This window comes from Electrophorus electricus, chromosome 15, assembly GCF_041902795.1.
Source record: "Electrophorus electricus isolate QZ-2024a chromosome 15, ASM4190279v1, whole genome shotgun sequence".
NCBI classification, from domain to species: domain Eukaryota; kingdom Metazoa; phylum Chordata; class Actinopteri; order Gymnotiformes; family Gymnotidae; genus Electrophorus; species Electrophorus electricus.
The window spans coordinates 11,772,633-11,785,481 of NC_137511.1; the positions used below are offsets into that span (position 1 = coordinate 11,772,633).

Here is a 12,849-nt window from a genome sequence, read left to right on the forward strand (position 1 = left end):
CGGTGCTTTCTTGCCAAGAAAGATGGCAAAAGGAAATCCCAAAAGGGGTTATTCGCCAAAAAGCCAAATGGAAATCCTCATACTCTACTTGCCAGATATTCCGTGCGATGAGAGCGGGCAGCGGATGTGGTGGGTATTTCTCGCCACATCCTTGGTCACTTTCTTTGGAGGTCTCGTCATCATACTCTTATGGAGAGCTCTCGTATATATATGGACCGTTTGCTGTCAATGCGGCAACAAGGAGGTAAGATAATTACCAGGTGTTTATAACCAGTGAAAAATTTAGGCTACAGCACTTCTACCATAGACTCAAATGAATTACAGACTACTTATTTAGATGTTCCATTGCCTCTGGCAGCTGTAGGCTATGCAAGCAGCTCTCTTAATATCAGACTGAATAAAAAATCATTCGCTGTTTGTAAAATTTATAGAACAGGGAGACTTAATGTGAACTCTGCATATACCAACCTCTAACCTTCATCAAACACCTCAGCCAGGTAGACTGACCAAGGTGTGTGGTTCTAAGAGTGATTAGGGTTGTAGTTAAACCCTGTGGGACAGAAAATATTTAGCATTTGGGTGTTTTAAGTAGGTGTAGCCTTGATGTCCAGGTGGTTTTACATGGTTTTATATAACCACAGCTATAGAATCAGGCATTCTTACTCATGTCGATCTTTTTTTTTTTTTTCCCGCAAGTGAATCTTAATATGCATTCCACTCACCTTTATAGTTCCTTGCAAAGTCCTCAGCACAAGGAATGCTGCTATTTTAAGTGGCACTTGTTAACAGTAGAAAATGTTTAGTTTGAAGCAAACTTAAAACTGTGCAGGGAGTAGTGTACAACAGTTTATCACTATGCAGCTAATTAACATGTAGCAAGTTGCCTGTCAATCATTATATGTCTTGTCAAGATGTTGAGTTGAGCATGCTTCTTGTGAGCTGAGCATGCTGCCTTGGTGATTATCCAAGATCAGCCAATAAATGGAAATAACGAGTGCTAACTATGAATGATGTGGAAATAACCTGTTCAGCAAAGTTGTCAAATCAGCAGGAAAAGGCATTTAGCTTGTTTAACTTTGACCTATTTAGGTAATATTAGTTATTCTGAGGTATAAAATTGGCTGTAGCAAGCTATTTCGATACAACAACCAGATATTTGTATATGTAAAATTTACATGGTTGATGTTACATAGATGCAGTTCAGACATTTTTACCATTATGAATTTAATTGCCCAGCCATCAAGAGACACAAATGGAAATGTGTGATGATGTTGGATGACATTCTGAATGAAGGGACTTTAATCAAGAATGAGAATTTGTGCTCATTTAAATGCACAGCAGCTTTGCAGTGAGAGGAAGCCACTGCTCTGAAAACATCTCTAACATGCTAGACCTGTTTATGTATCCCATGTGTGACATTACCAAGAGCTATAAATAGGTTTGCTTAGCTTGGCCATTGTAAAAATTACACACACACATGACCACTCACTCCACAGCTGCTGGCTTCATTGTTCTACACAGAGTGTGAATTCTTTGATACAGAACACAACGGTACTGTTTGAATTGTGGGCCAGGTGGGTGGACCTGAGCATTCTTAGTGCAATACAGGTTGGGAGTATAGAGCATGCTCAGTAAACATGTTCGTAGTACACTGACGGGGTTGCCTTGGACAGTACTTTGAGGGAATATTATATCCTTTTAGAGATAGTATATTTATACTATACATACAATCTATTTAGTACTATACATTGCCTTGTTGCTGTTTCAAATAAAGGCTAACCCTTTTTCCATTTGTAGTTGTTAACTACAACAAAATGTGATCTCTACTGCTGTGGGGCTCTTTAAAAGTGATATCATGAGGTACTTCACTGTTTATTACTGTTTATTAAGTAATACTTGTGCAACTGTGCATGTCTTCTTCATGTATCAAGACTGATGTCATTCAGTTGGAAATTTTTGTTTCTGGAGTGTTGTGGAGGCAGTGCACAGCTGGGTTCATCTAACTTGGATCTATAGCTAACTAGTAAGTAACTAAAATACAGCTAAAACTAATGGGTATATATGAAGTGAATCAAATATAATCCTTAAAATCACAAGTTGGAGCTTATCACAAAAATATGTTGGACAGACAAAAAACACTCAACAATGCTCATATCCGCAAATACGAGTCAAAATGTTTACAGATGGTTTGTCAGGTAAAATTCTAATTTATATTTCATCAATAAAACAACTTTGATGCTAACTAGTTTGATTGCTTATACATATTCAATCTAACTAACTAACTAAATACTTCTAGATAATGTAAGCTTCTCTAAAACTGTGGAAGTAGAATAACTGTCATTTGATAGGACAGTAAATCTGTTCATCCATTTTGAAAGCTGAAATATCCATGGATGCAGTCTCAGACATGTATGGTTGGATGCCTAAATGCTGCATGGTTCACCTTTCAGTTAGGGAGGTAATGATTGACTTGTAAACCAGCCAATCATAGCAGAGCTTATCAATTAGTATATACAACCAAAGGTTTGTAAAAACAAAGAAAATACAAACAAAGTTAAAAAAAAGACAAATATGAATTGTCTTGCCAAAGCAACTTGGAACTGCGTGGAAACTATGAATATAGATATAGTGTTAAGTATGATGTGTCTAGATTTCTAAATAATAAAGTGAAGGCTCAAGGAACCAATTTAAAAACAAAAAGGCTAGGCAGATGATTTATGTATGAGATATGTATGTTATGAGAAGTTGACCCTTCATAGCTAACCAACTGATTTGCAATTTTATAGTATAAAAATCACTGACATTCCAAAAATATTTTCTGAAAATGTAAAAAAAAAAAAAAAGGTCAATTTGCCATTCTGTTTACATCATCAAAATTAAACTTAGTAAAAAGAGAGAAAAGTAAATGTAGGGTGTTGCTTCCAAGATGAAGCAGTGTATTGTTTCTGTTCTTTTCATAACGTGAGTGTAGGTTTGTTATATGGATTAGGAGCAACTCATTTCACCCAGAAGTATCTGGTTATACTTGGGACTGTACATTGAATGTGTGACAGACATCCATTCATGGGCTTTGCTTGTACAGCGATGATCTCTCAAACAGGTTGGAGAGAGAGAGAGAGAGAGAGAGAGAGAGAGAGAGAGAGAGAGAGAGAGAGAGAGAGAGAGAGAGAGAGAGAGAGAGAGAGAGAGAGAGAGAGAGAGAGAGAGAGAGAGAGAGAGAGAGAGAGAATCATGTAAGTTAAAGGAAATGGTAAAATTTACCTCAATTTAATGGTTGTAAAGTTATGTGGCAGTTTTGGGGTGTTCATAATTAACTTGCTAGTTGTCAGTTTGATAACTATGCATAATGCTAACAATTAGCAAGATAGTCAGCTAGCTAGCCAACTAGCAAGTTAGATAAACCTGAACTTGAAATCTTCAGTAACACTTATTAGTTAGGTAGCTAGCCAATTTATACAAACACTTTAATGTTCTATTATCTTGGCTAGCTAACCTGTACTTCATGTCAGATTTTAGCTAGCACATTCTCTGTTTGTTTTATAAGTAAGTTAAGATTCAAATACAATATACTGCTATAATATATAAGGAAAATATGACTGAAATTTCAGTAAAGAGTCGAAGTGTGAATATAAAATTGTATAAAAAATTTACCTATAATATAGCATATTTTAATGTAAATTAAAATGATGCTTATATAATTAAACGACTGTTTCTACTTTATAGGTTGAGACACATTTAACACCACCGTCATTGTTAGTTAAGTCTCAAAGTGAAGTTCATCATTTAAACTTAATATTGCATATAATATAACTTGGCTTAGAAGGTTAAAGTCTGTTTTATGTTTTGAAATTTATTGTAGTGTTAATTTCTCTTTTCTCTGTGCTTAGAGATTGAAGTGCTGAAACTGTTCCGTCTATCTGAAGTAAGTTGAAAATTTACCTGCTCAAAGCACAATCTGCAGGGTTATTTACTAACAAGCCCACTATTTCCACCTAAGTGATGGTTACTTGAGTCATAGAGTAACACCAACAGGACATTGTGTGTTGTTTAACATGGGTCTAAGCCTGGTACCACTGGTACTGTCCCAGATAAAGGGCTTGCTGGGAAACAGATAATGGATGTCTTTAGTGTGGGTACTAATTTGGGACCAGGTATAGGCCAGGGTTGCTATTGAGGTAGGCTATGATTAGTGGACTTTGCACTATAAAGTGCATCTCCCCTTGCCAAAGTCCATCATTCACTACATCTTTTAGTCTATGGAAGTTCTCTACAGATACTATAGGCGAGTAAACTAAGAATGCCTACACTCTGTCCTTGGGATTGACATAGATATGAACAGCACTACCAGAAATGTATGTTGGGTGGACCCAAAGGTCTGTAGTGGTTTCTCTCATAGCATCAGTTAGTATGTCCTGTATCAGAGAAAGAGGTACCAGGCAGGAGGTAATTTTACCCATTCCTAGACTATCTACTAAGGACCCAATTTCCTGAAACATATCAGGCATTAGCATGTTTACAAGTTGGGTGTGAGCATGGTCAGCCTGGATCACAGAAAGAAGAGAGTTAACAGTTTGTATTGTTTTGTTCAGGGCGACACTGTGGCACCAGCACTGTTCCCTGTATGGTCTATGTTGCTTGACAGTGTGTAGGTTGATGGCGATCACTGTGGAGGTTCCAACAATCAAGAGATCCCACTGCAATGGCTGTGGCTAGCAGTCTCCCTAAAAATGTTTGGATCTCTGGCTCTACCCATTTCAGTTGTAACTTGTGGGTCGTGTCCATCTCAGCATGTCTGATAGCATTCATAGTCCACCTAGCACTAGCCCATTTGGTCGGTTTGGCCATGATGGAATTGTTTTTCCTACATATCTCACTGGGGTTTAACCTGACAAACACTTTATGTTTATGTACAGGTAACAACTAGTCAACAAAGTCCAGGCTGTTCTTTCAGGGCGATTCCTAAATGCGTTCTGGTTCAACAATTTAGGCATGGGCAGCAGTCATGAGGCCAAGGATCAGGAGTGCGATCAGGCAGATCATCCTACCAAAATATGGCAAATATGGTTAAGGCCACTGCAAACTACTGTGTGAATTGCATAAATTCTGGCTGGGAGGCTTAGCTAGCCAACCCCACTAAGGATCAGTTGACTTTTTATAAATAAGCTAAGATGTAAAGAGAGAGAAAGGCAGAAAAGGATCAGTTGCATGAAATCTGAACTAAGGCCACTTCTATGGTTTGCCTGGCCTATTCTCATTCTGAACAAATGTGTGCTGAATATACAGAAAGGAGATTTTTAAAAAAAATGTAATTCTAGGAGTGTTAATCTGTGCTGCCTTGTCTTACTAGTAATCGAGACCCTTAGGGGTGTGGGAGTTGTGACTTGTGACTTGACTGGTACATTAGCAATAACAACTCATTCCATATACATCTTGTGTGGATTGATTTGTTTACGGTGAACCTACTTGAGGACTCCCCTTTTCCCTGGGTGACTTTAATCTGATGCATAACAGAAGAGAGTTTCTCAGTGATTCTGTATGGGAGAGAAACTTTCGAGCCAGTTTCCCTGTGCTTAGCTGGCATCTTCTAGTGGGTTGGACAATCAAGTGATATCACACCTTGTCCACCACTTGAAGCTCACCATGGGATGCCTTGTGTCCTTCAGCTTTCTCTTCTATGTGTTGTTGGACAAAGGCAAATGTGGCTCTGAGGTGTTTGTGTAGCTTGGTCATATACTGGTGGGTATTGTATGTCGTTGCTATGTTAGCTGGACCTGGCTGGTAGAGTAGGTGCAAAGGAAGGGTCATTTGTCTACTCGTCATTAACTTGAAGGAAGAGACCCTTGTCGAGTCATGTGGTGTTGCTTGGATGGCCATGATTACAAGGGGTAACTAAATGTCACAGACTTGGAGATTAGAGGCTACATACAGTGGTGTGAAAAATTGTTTGTCCTCTTCCTGACAAAAACAACAAGTAAACACAAAAAGCAGTTTTTAAATGAAGGTTATTATTATTATTATTATTATTATTATTATTATTATTATTATTAAGGAGAAAAAAATCCAAACCTACATGGCCCTGTTTGAAAAAGTGATTGCCCCCTAAACCTAATAACTGGTTGGGCCACTCTTAGCAGCAACAACTGCAGTCAAGCGTTTGCGGTAACTGGCAATGAGTCTTTTACAGCACTGTGGAGGAATTTTGGCCTACTCATCTTTGCAGAATTGTTGTAATTTGGCCACATTGGAGGGTTTTCGAGCATGAACCGCCTTTTTAAGGTCATGCCACAGCATCTCAATTGGATTCAGGGTTTTCGAGCATGAACCGCCTTTTTAAGATCATGCCAGAGCATCTCAATTGGATTCAGATCAGGACTTTGACTAGGCCACTCCAAAGTCTTCATTTTATTTTTCTTAAGCCATTCAGACGTGGACTTGCTGCTATGTTTTGGATCATTGTCCTGCTGCATACCCCAAGTGCGCTTCAGCTTGAGGTCACAAACAGTTGGCCAGACATTCTCCTTCAGGATTTTTTGGTAGACAGCAGAATTCATGGTTCCATTTACCACAGCAAGTCTTCCAGGTCCTGAAGCAGCAAAACAGCCCTAGACCATCACACTACCACCACCATATTTTACTGTTGGTGTGATGTTCCTTTTCTGAAATGCTGTGTTACTTTTACGCCAGATGTAATGGGACATACACCTTCCAAAAAGTTCAACATTTGTCTCATCAGTCCACAGAGTATCTTCCCAAAAGTCTTGGTGATCATCAAGATGTAACTGAGGCAAGTGAGGCTTGCAGTTCTTTGGATGTTGTTGTGGGGTCTTTTGTGACCTCTTGCATGAGTCGTCGCTGCGCTCTTGGGGTAATTTTGGTCGGCCAGCCACTCCTGGGAAGGTTCGCCACTGTTCCATGTTTTTGCCATTTGTGGATAATGGCTGTCACTGTGGTTCGCTGGAGTCCCAAAGCTTTAGAAATGGCTTTATAACCTTTTCCAGACTGATAGATCTCAATTACTTTGTATCTCATTTGTTCCTGAATTTCTTTGGATCACAGCATGCTGTCTAACTTTTGAGGATATTTTTGGTCTACTTCACTTTGTCAGGCAGGTCATATTTAAGTGAGTTCTTGATTGAGAACAGGTGTGGCACTAATCAGGCCTGGGTGTGGCTAGAGAAATTGAACTCAGCTTTCCAAAGATGTGATAAACCACAGTTAATTTATGTTTTAACAGGGAGGCAATCACTTTTTCACACAGGGCCATGTGGGTTTGGATTTTTTCCCCTTAATAATAAAAACCTTCATTTAAAACTGCCTTTTGTGTTTACTTGTGTTATCTTTGTCTAATCTTTAAATTTGTTTGATGATCTGAAACATTCAAATGTGACAAACATGCAAAAATAAATAAGATATCAGGAAGGGGGCAAACACCTTTTCACACCACTGTACTTCTTCAGTATGCTGACTACCATTCAATTGGCCCTCTAACACTGATCACTGCTTGGTTTATGTTATAGGCAAAAACTAAAATCTGCAAAGCCTGTTGTCAAAACAGCGAAAAATTGGACCAGCAAGATAAAGCAGGAATTGCATGCCTGTTTGACTGTACTGATTGGACTGTTTTTGAAGCTGCAACTAGAAACATGGGTGAACTGACTAACAATGACATGACACATCAGACATGTGAGCCAACCAAAACATATCACACATACAATGGTAACAATCCATGGTTAACAGCAAGGCTAAGACAACTTAGTCAGGCAAGATTTAGGTACAGAACCTCCCCAAGATTGGGAAATTCCAGACAGTGGGATTCCCTATAATATCAGAGTTGCAGTATGCCAATGAAAGGTCCCAATCAACCTAAGACAAACAAGCCAAAGTGAATCTGGTGGAAGCTGCAATGAGAGGGCCTCCACTATAAATACCAAGGTATTTAGTTACTAGTTTATTATTTACTGTTCTCTTAAGTAAAAAGTTATGGTGTATGCCTTGGTAATTATTAGGCATGGTACAGGTCTATAGTTTATTTACGTCTGGGTATTATAAATGTGGTATTTGACTTGAAGTAAAATTACTCCCTTGAATTGAGTATAGTGACCTTTGACAAGTTTAGCAAAACTAATTTTTAACAAGCCTAATCAAATTTCTTAATGACTCAAATTACTATATACATATGTCAGCTTGATTATATATCAAATCTCATTATAGTCACTGGGAGACACTGTGGGTCCATGTACTCAAAACATATTTGTATTGGGTCATAAAGTACATGGAGAATTATGTTGACCAGGCAAGGCTAGAATCCAATAATTTAGTTGTCCCTTTGGGTATACTGTACAGTCACTGAAAGGTGAGGCTAAGATTGGGAGGACTGTCCATTCTCTACTACATACATAACAAATTAACAAAGCACTCTGTTTGCTGAAAGAATCCATTTGCTTTGAACTTTAGTGTAATGCCACTGAGCTCATATTTGAGCACATTGTACCAATTCTGTGTATCTCTTGTTTTGTTTCTGGTATATTTCAGCATAAACTAGAACTCACTATTTTACTATTCATTAAATGCCAACCTATTTGGCCAAACCTATGATTCACAGCTGTGAATAATCCTTCTACTGTACTGTTATTTGTAGTTTTTGGATTGTAAATAGCTGCTTAGTATCACAATTATAAAACATTAGAGGCAAAAAACGTATGTGAACAGTACCTACAAGAACAGAGACGTGTACTAAGACAAGCAGAAAAAGTACATGATCAATAACTACGAGAACATTTGAAGTGTATGAAGAAAAACAATGTCATCACAAAAATAGTGAAGTTTACAAATAAGTGCAAAAATAAAAGAATTATTATGAACAAATAAACAAAAACTAGATTATCATAGTGTCCCTAGTTCAGATCCTATCCCACAGAATGCAGTGTGTGTGTGTGTGTGTGTGTGTGTGTGTGTCTGTGTGTGTGTGTGTGTGTGTGTGTGATAGTTTGTTAGTATGAAATGGTGTGTGTGTGTGTGTGTTAGTGAGAGAGAGAGAGTTTGTGTGTCTCCGTGTCTGTGTGGGCATTTGTAAATGTGTGTATTAGAGTGTAGTTGTTATGATCTTGCTAGTTGGTTACTATGATATCCCAGGTAACTACTGTGCCATTGCAAATGGTTGCTAGGTGGTTGTTCAGTGCTTAATATGGAGCGCCAAGTGGATGCTATAGTGTCCTATGTGGTTCATATGGTCTTGATAAGTGGTTGCTATGGCATCCCAGGTGGTTACTTCATCATTATAAAATTGTTGTTGAATGGTTATGATTTTCTGTGGTCTTACTAGTTAGAGATCCAGGTGGTTGCTAACGAGTTATTATGGTAACTTTTGTTGTTTCCCAGGTAGTTGATAGTGTTAGTAATTCATTGCTATGCTATTACTCCTTCAGCTTGACTCCTCTCTCACCCCACCTGAACCTCCCAGCAATAATGCAGAAGCTTGTATCAGCTGGGATGAGGCTCTTGCTTTCCCTGTCAGCCAGGCAACATGTTTGCAAGTGCAAATCAATAACTGGATGGACCAAAACTTTCTGCAGTTGAATAAAGATAAAACAGATTATTATATTTGCAACAGCAGTGAGAGGCGTAGACTACCTGCCTTTTTGGATTTGAAAACTCTAAAGAGCTAGCTCGTAACCTAGCATACCTAGCTGGCATACTAATAGACTCTGATCTCAGTTTTAGCAGGGCTATCAAATCAGTTACTAAATCTGCACCTTTAGAACATCCAGAAGATCAGAGATTTCCTGACAAAACCAGACCTAAATAAACTTCTCCATCTATATCAGGGTTGATTACGGTAATGTGCTCCTAATGAGACTCCCAAAAAAGACAAACAACTTCAGTTAATTCAAAATGCAGCTGCTAGAGTTCTCAGTAGGAGCAAAAGAAGACATCAATCCCATTCTTAAGTCACTTCACTATCTTCCAGTAAATACAGAGTTGATTTTAAGGTATTATTAATGGTCTTTAAATTGCTTAATCGTGTATCAATATATCTAATGGCATATCTAACAAGGGTGTCCGTGTGTGTGTTTATTCCTGACTGTTGAAGACATTGTGAAATGTTTTTTGTTTCTCAGCTGCCCTCCACAATGTTTGGCCTCAGACGCCCTTGAGAGATCAACACTAATGCTGCGATCAGACTTTATCTTTATCTTTGTCTTTGACAAGGGTCACTATGTCAGATTAGGCAATCATAGTGACAAATTCTTGCTGTTTATGATGCTGGCATTTTTGTGTTCCAAAAAGGTAAAGAAAAGACAAAAAAAGATTTTGAACCTGCTCCTTTGTATCACAAAGAGGACAGTCTGGAATGAGATTGTTGCCACAGCTTCTGTTCTTGTGTTCTCTGTGTCATTGTTCCACCTGACATCTGCAACAGCAGCATCCCTCTTTCTCTTCACCATGGTTACATATGTGCAGCAGAGAGCACTCTGTCATCCTATTGGTCAATGACAATGAACACATTGTAAAGTTGTCAAGATAGGCAGGGAAATGCAAAAGACTTTCTGACAGGTTGAGTCTTGTCCAATCAAATTTGTGTCTATGCATAGCATAGTGTGGAAGCTAGCTGTTAGAAAGCTTGCTCAGTGAGATAACAAATTGAATCATTAAACAAACACAAGACAATAACCCTCCATGACATTTTTAGCACAGACCTATAGATGGCGATATTTCCCCAGAAATAGAAATTTTGTCCCACTGATTAGCTAGTTCTATGACAGGATGGGTAAATGACAGAAAATGTTAATTATAGCATAAAGTTAAGTATGATCCCTCGGAGAATGTCTTCTGTGACCATACTGTAACTCTTTTGATCTTTCCATAAACCACACATGTTGGTTTTCATGTCATGAACCATGAAGACCAAAAAATAAACCAGCAGGATATCTCGAATTACTTTGATGGTCCAGTGAGTAGCTTAGTTTCACAATGAGCACTTATTGTACAGACTCATAGGCTAACCTTCCTACTGACAGTAACTTATTATGTACATTCCCTTTTTATGTTGCACTTTGATGTTATTTGTACCAACTCATAGGCTAGCCTACTTATGAACAGTGACTCAGTATATATTTTAACTTTTATGTTGCACATTGAGTAAGACAAATAGGCTATAGCCCTATTATTATTATTATTATTATTATTATTATTATTATTATTATTATTATTATTATAGCTGCAACTACAGCATATAATTTGCTATTTGAAGATTAAATAATTATTTTATTACTTATCTATGTTTATTTACAAGCTGCAGGCACTCTTGACCTTTTGTTTAGTTTTTATAGAGATTGGCAGAGCACCTGTAACAGCCAGCCTCAAACATGCTCCACTGAGCTCTGTTCTCTGACGAAACACTGCTGTTTTTATTCAAATTGTACTCAACATTAGCAATCACATTGCTGCAAGTTTAGGTAGGAACAAAGCAAGCAAACACCAATAGAAACTGTATTTCTCATGCAGTGTGGACAGGAGATGTAGAACTGATGGAAATTGCAGTACATTTGATTTCAGTGCATGCAATTAATAGGCTGTTAAATAATTAGATGATACAATTTATTTATATATAAATAATGATGAGGACAATTTAGGTAATCAGAAAAGTCACATCCCCATCATCCCTACCAAAAAATTATGCCTACCTGCAGTGTCTGTCTATCGCTCGCTCTCTCTCTCTCTCTCTCTCTCTCTCTCTCTCTCTCTCTCTCTCTCTCTCTCAGAGCTGCACTTGCATTGTGATCTACAGCCTGCTGACAGCTGCTATGCTTTCCTCCCCCAGAGGGCAGACTGAGCCATGCACACACTGAACATGGCTTATGAGATTTGTTGTGTTTAAATTTTGTAAAACACCCTGGCCCTCTCTGTTTATGGTGAGCATGTGTGTCTGTGGTTGGTTGTGTGTATTGTCAGAAATAGAAGGCTCAGGGTAAAAATAAGCAGAAAAGAAACTGAATGCACTGTAACCAGGGCTGGCTTTAGGGGCCACTGCCCCTTACCACCCAACCGCACCCCAGGCAATTTCCCAGACCCACACATTATAAAAATAAATACAGAGATAATTTGTCACAAATAAACAAAATAACATACACAGACACACACACACATACACACACACACACACACACACACACACACACACACACACACATATATATATACATACATGCATATATAGCATAACATATCTAGTTTTATGGCACATTCAATTTTGGTTGTAATGCAGTATGTAAATTTTGGTTTTAAATCTTTTCTGTGATATTGGTGAGATTAGCTAAAAGTATTTAATATTTACTAATGTTACATATCAGTTTTTATTTACTTAATTATGTCACAAGTGTTTTATTCATAATTTCATGTTTTAGTTGTTTGACTGAATACAGCAGTAGCATGTTTATGTAGTGTCAAATTTTATTTATATTCAATATGGAACATTTGATGTTATAAAAAACTGTTATAAAAACCAGTCCTCCTATAAATTTTATACTAAGAATTTTTATGTTGATAAAATGAGTAAAGCTATTTAAATTCGACTGCATCACTTTGATTTTCTGAATAACTGAATAAATAGTGGAGATTGTAAAAATGCACATTTTATCAATTATAGATGTATGCCACCTTTCATTTTTATATTCTTCACACAAGTACTACTTTGAATAATTAAACCACTTAACCATGTTAGTTTGACAGTGCCATCATGCAATTATGTGCTTATGAAAACAGTCAATCATATATAGAATTGTTTTTACATTTTTTAATTGATCTTACAGAAATATATTGTCACTTGTTATATCAACAGCATAAAACTCT

At 37.6% G+C, this 12,849-nt stretch overlaps 1 protein-coding gene across 1 annotated transcript in view; it reads left to right on the forward strand.

The window, feature by feature from the left end:
- Nucleotides 1-12,849, forward strand: part of LOC113576349 (calcium-activated potassium channel subunit alpha-1-like) — a 55,697-nt gene continuing 42,848 nt past the window's right edge. Inside the window, exon 1 of the mRNA XM_081698007.1 lies at nucleotides 1-244. Within this exon, the coding sequence (XP_081554133.1) occupies nucleotides 23-244 (222 nt within the window). The 5' untranslated portion in view covers nucleotides 1-22. The remainder of the gene's footprint in view (nucleotides 245-12,849) is intronic.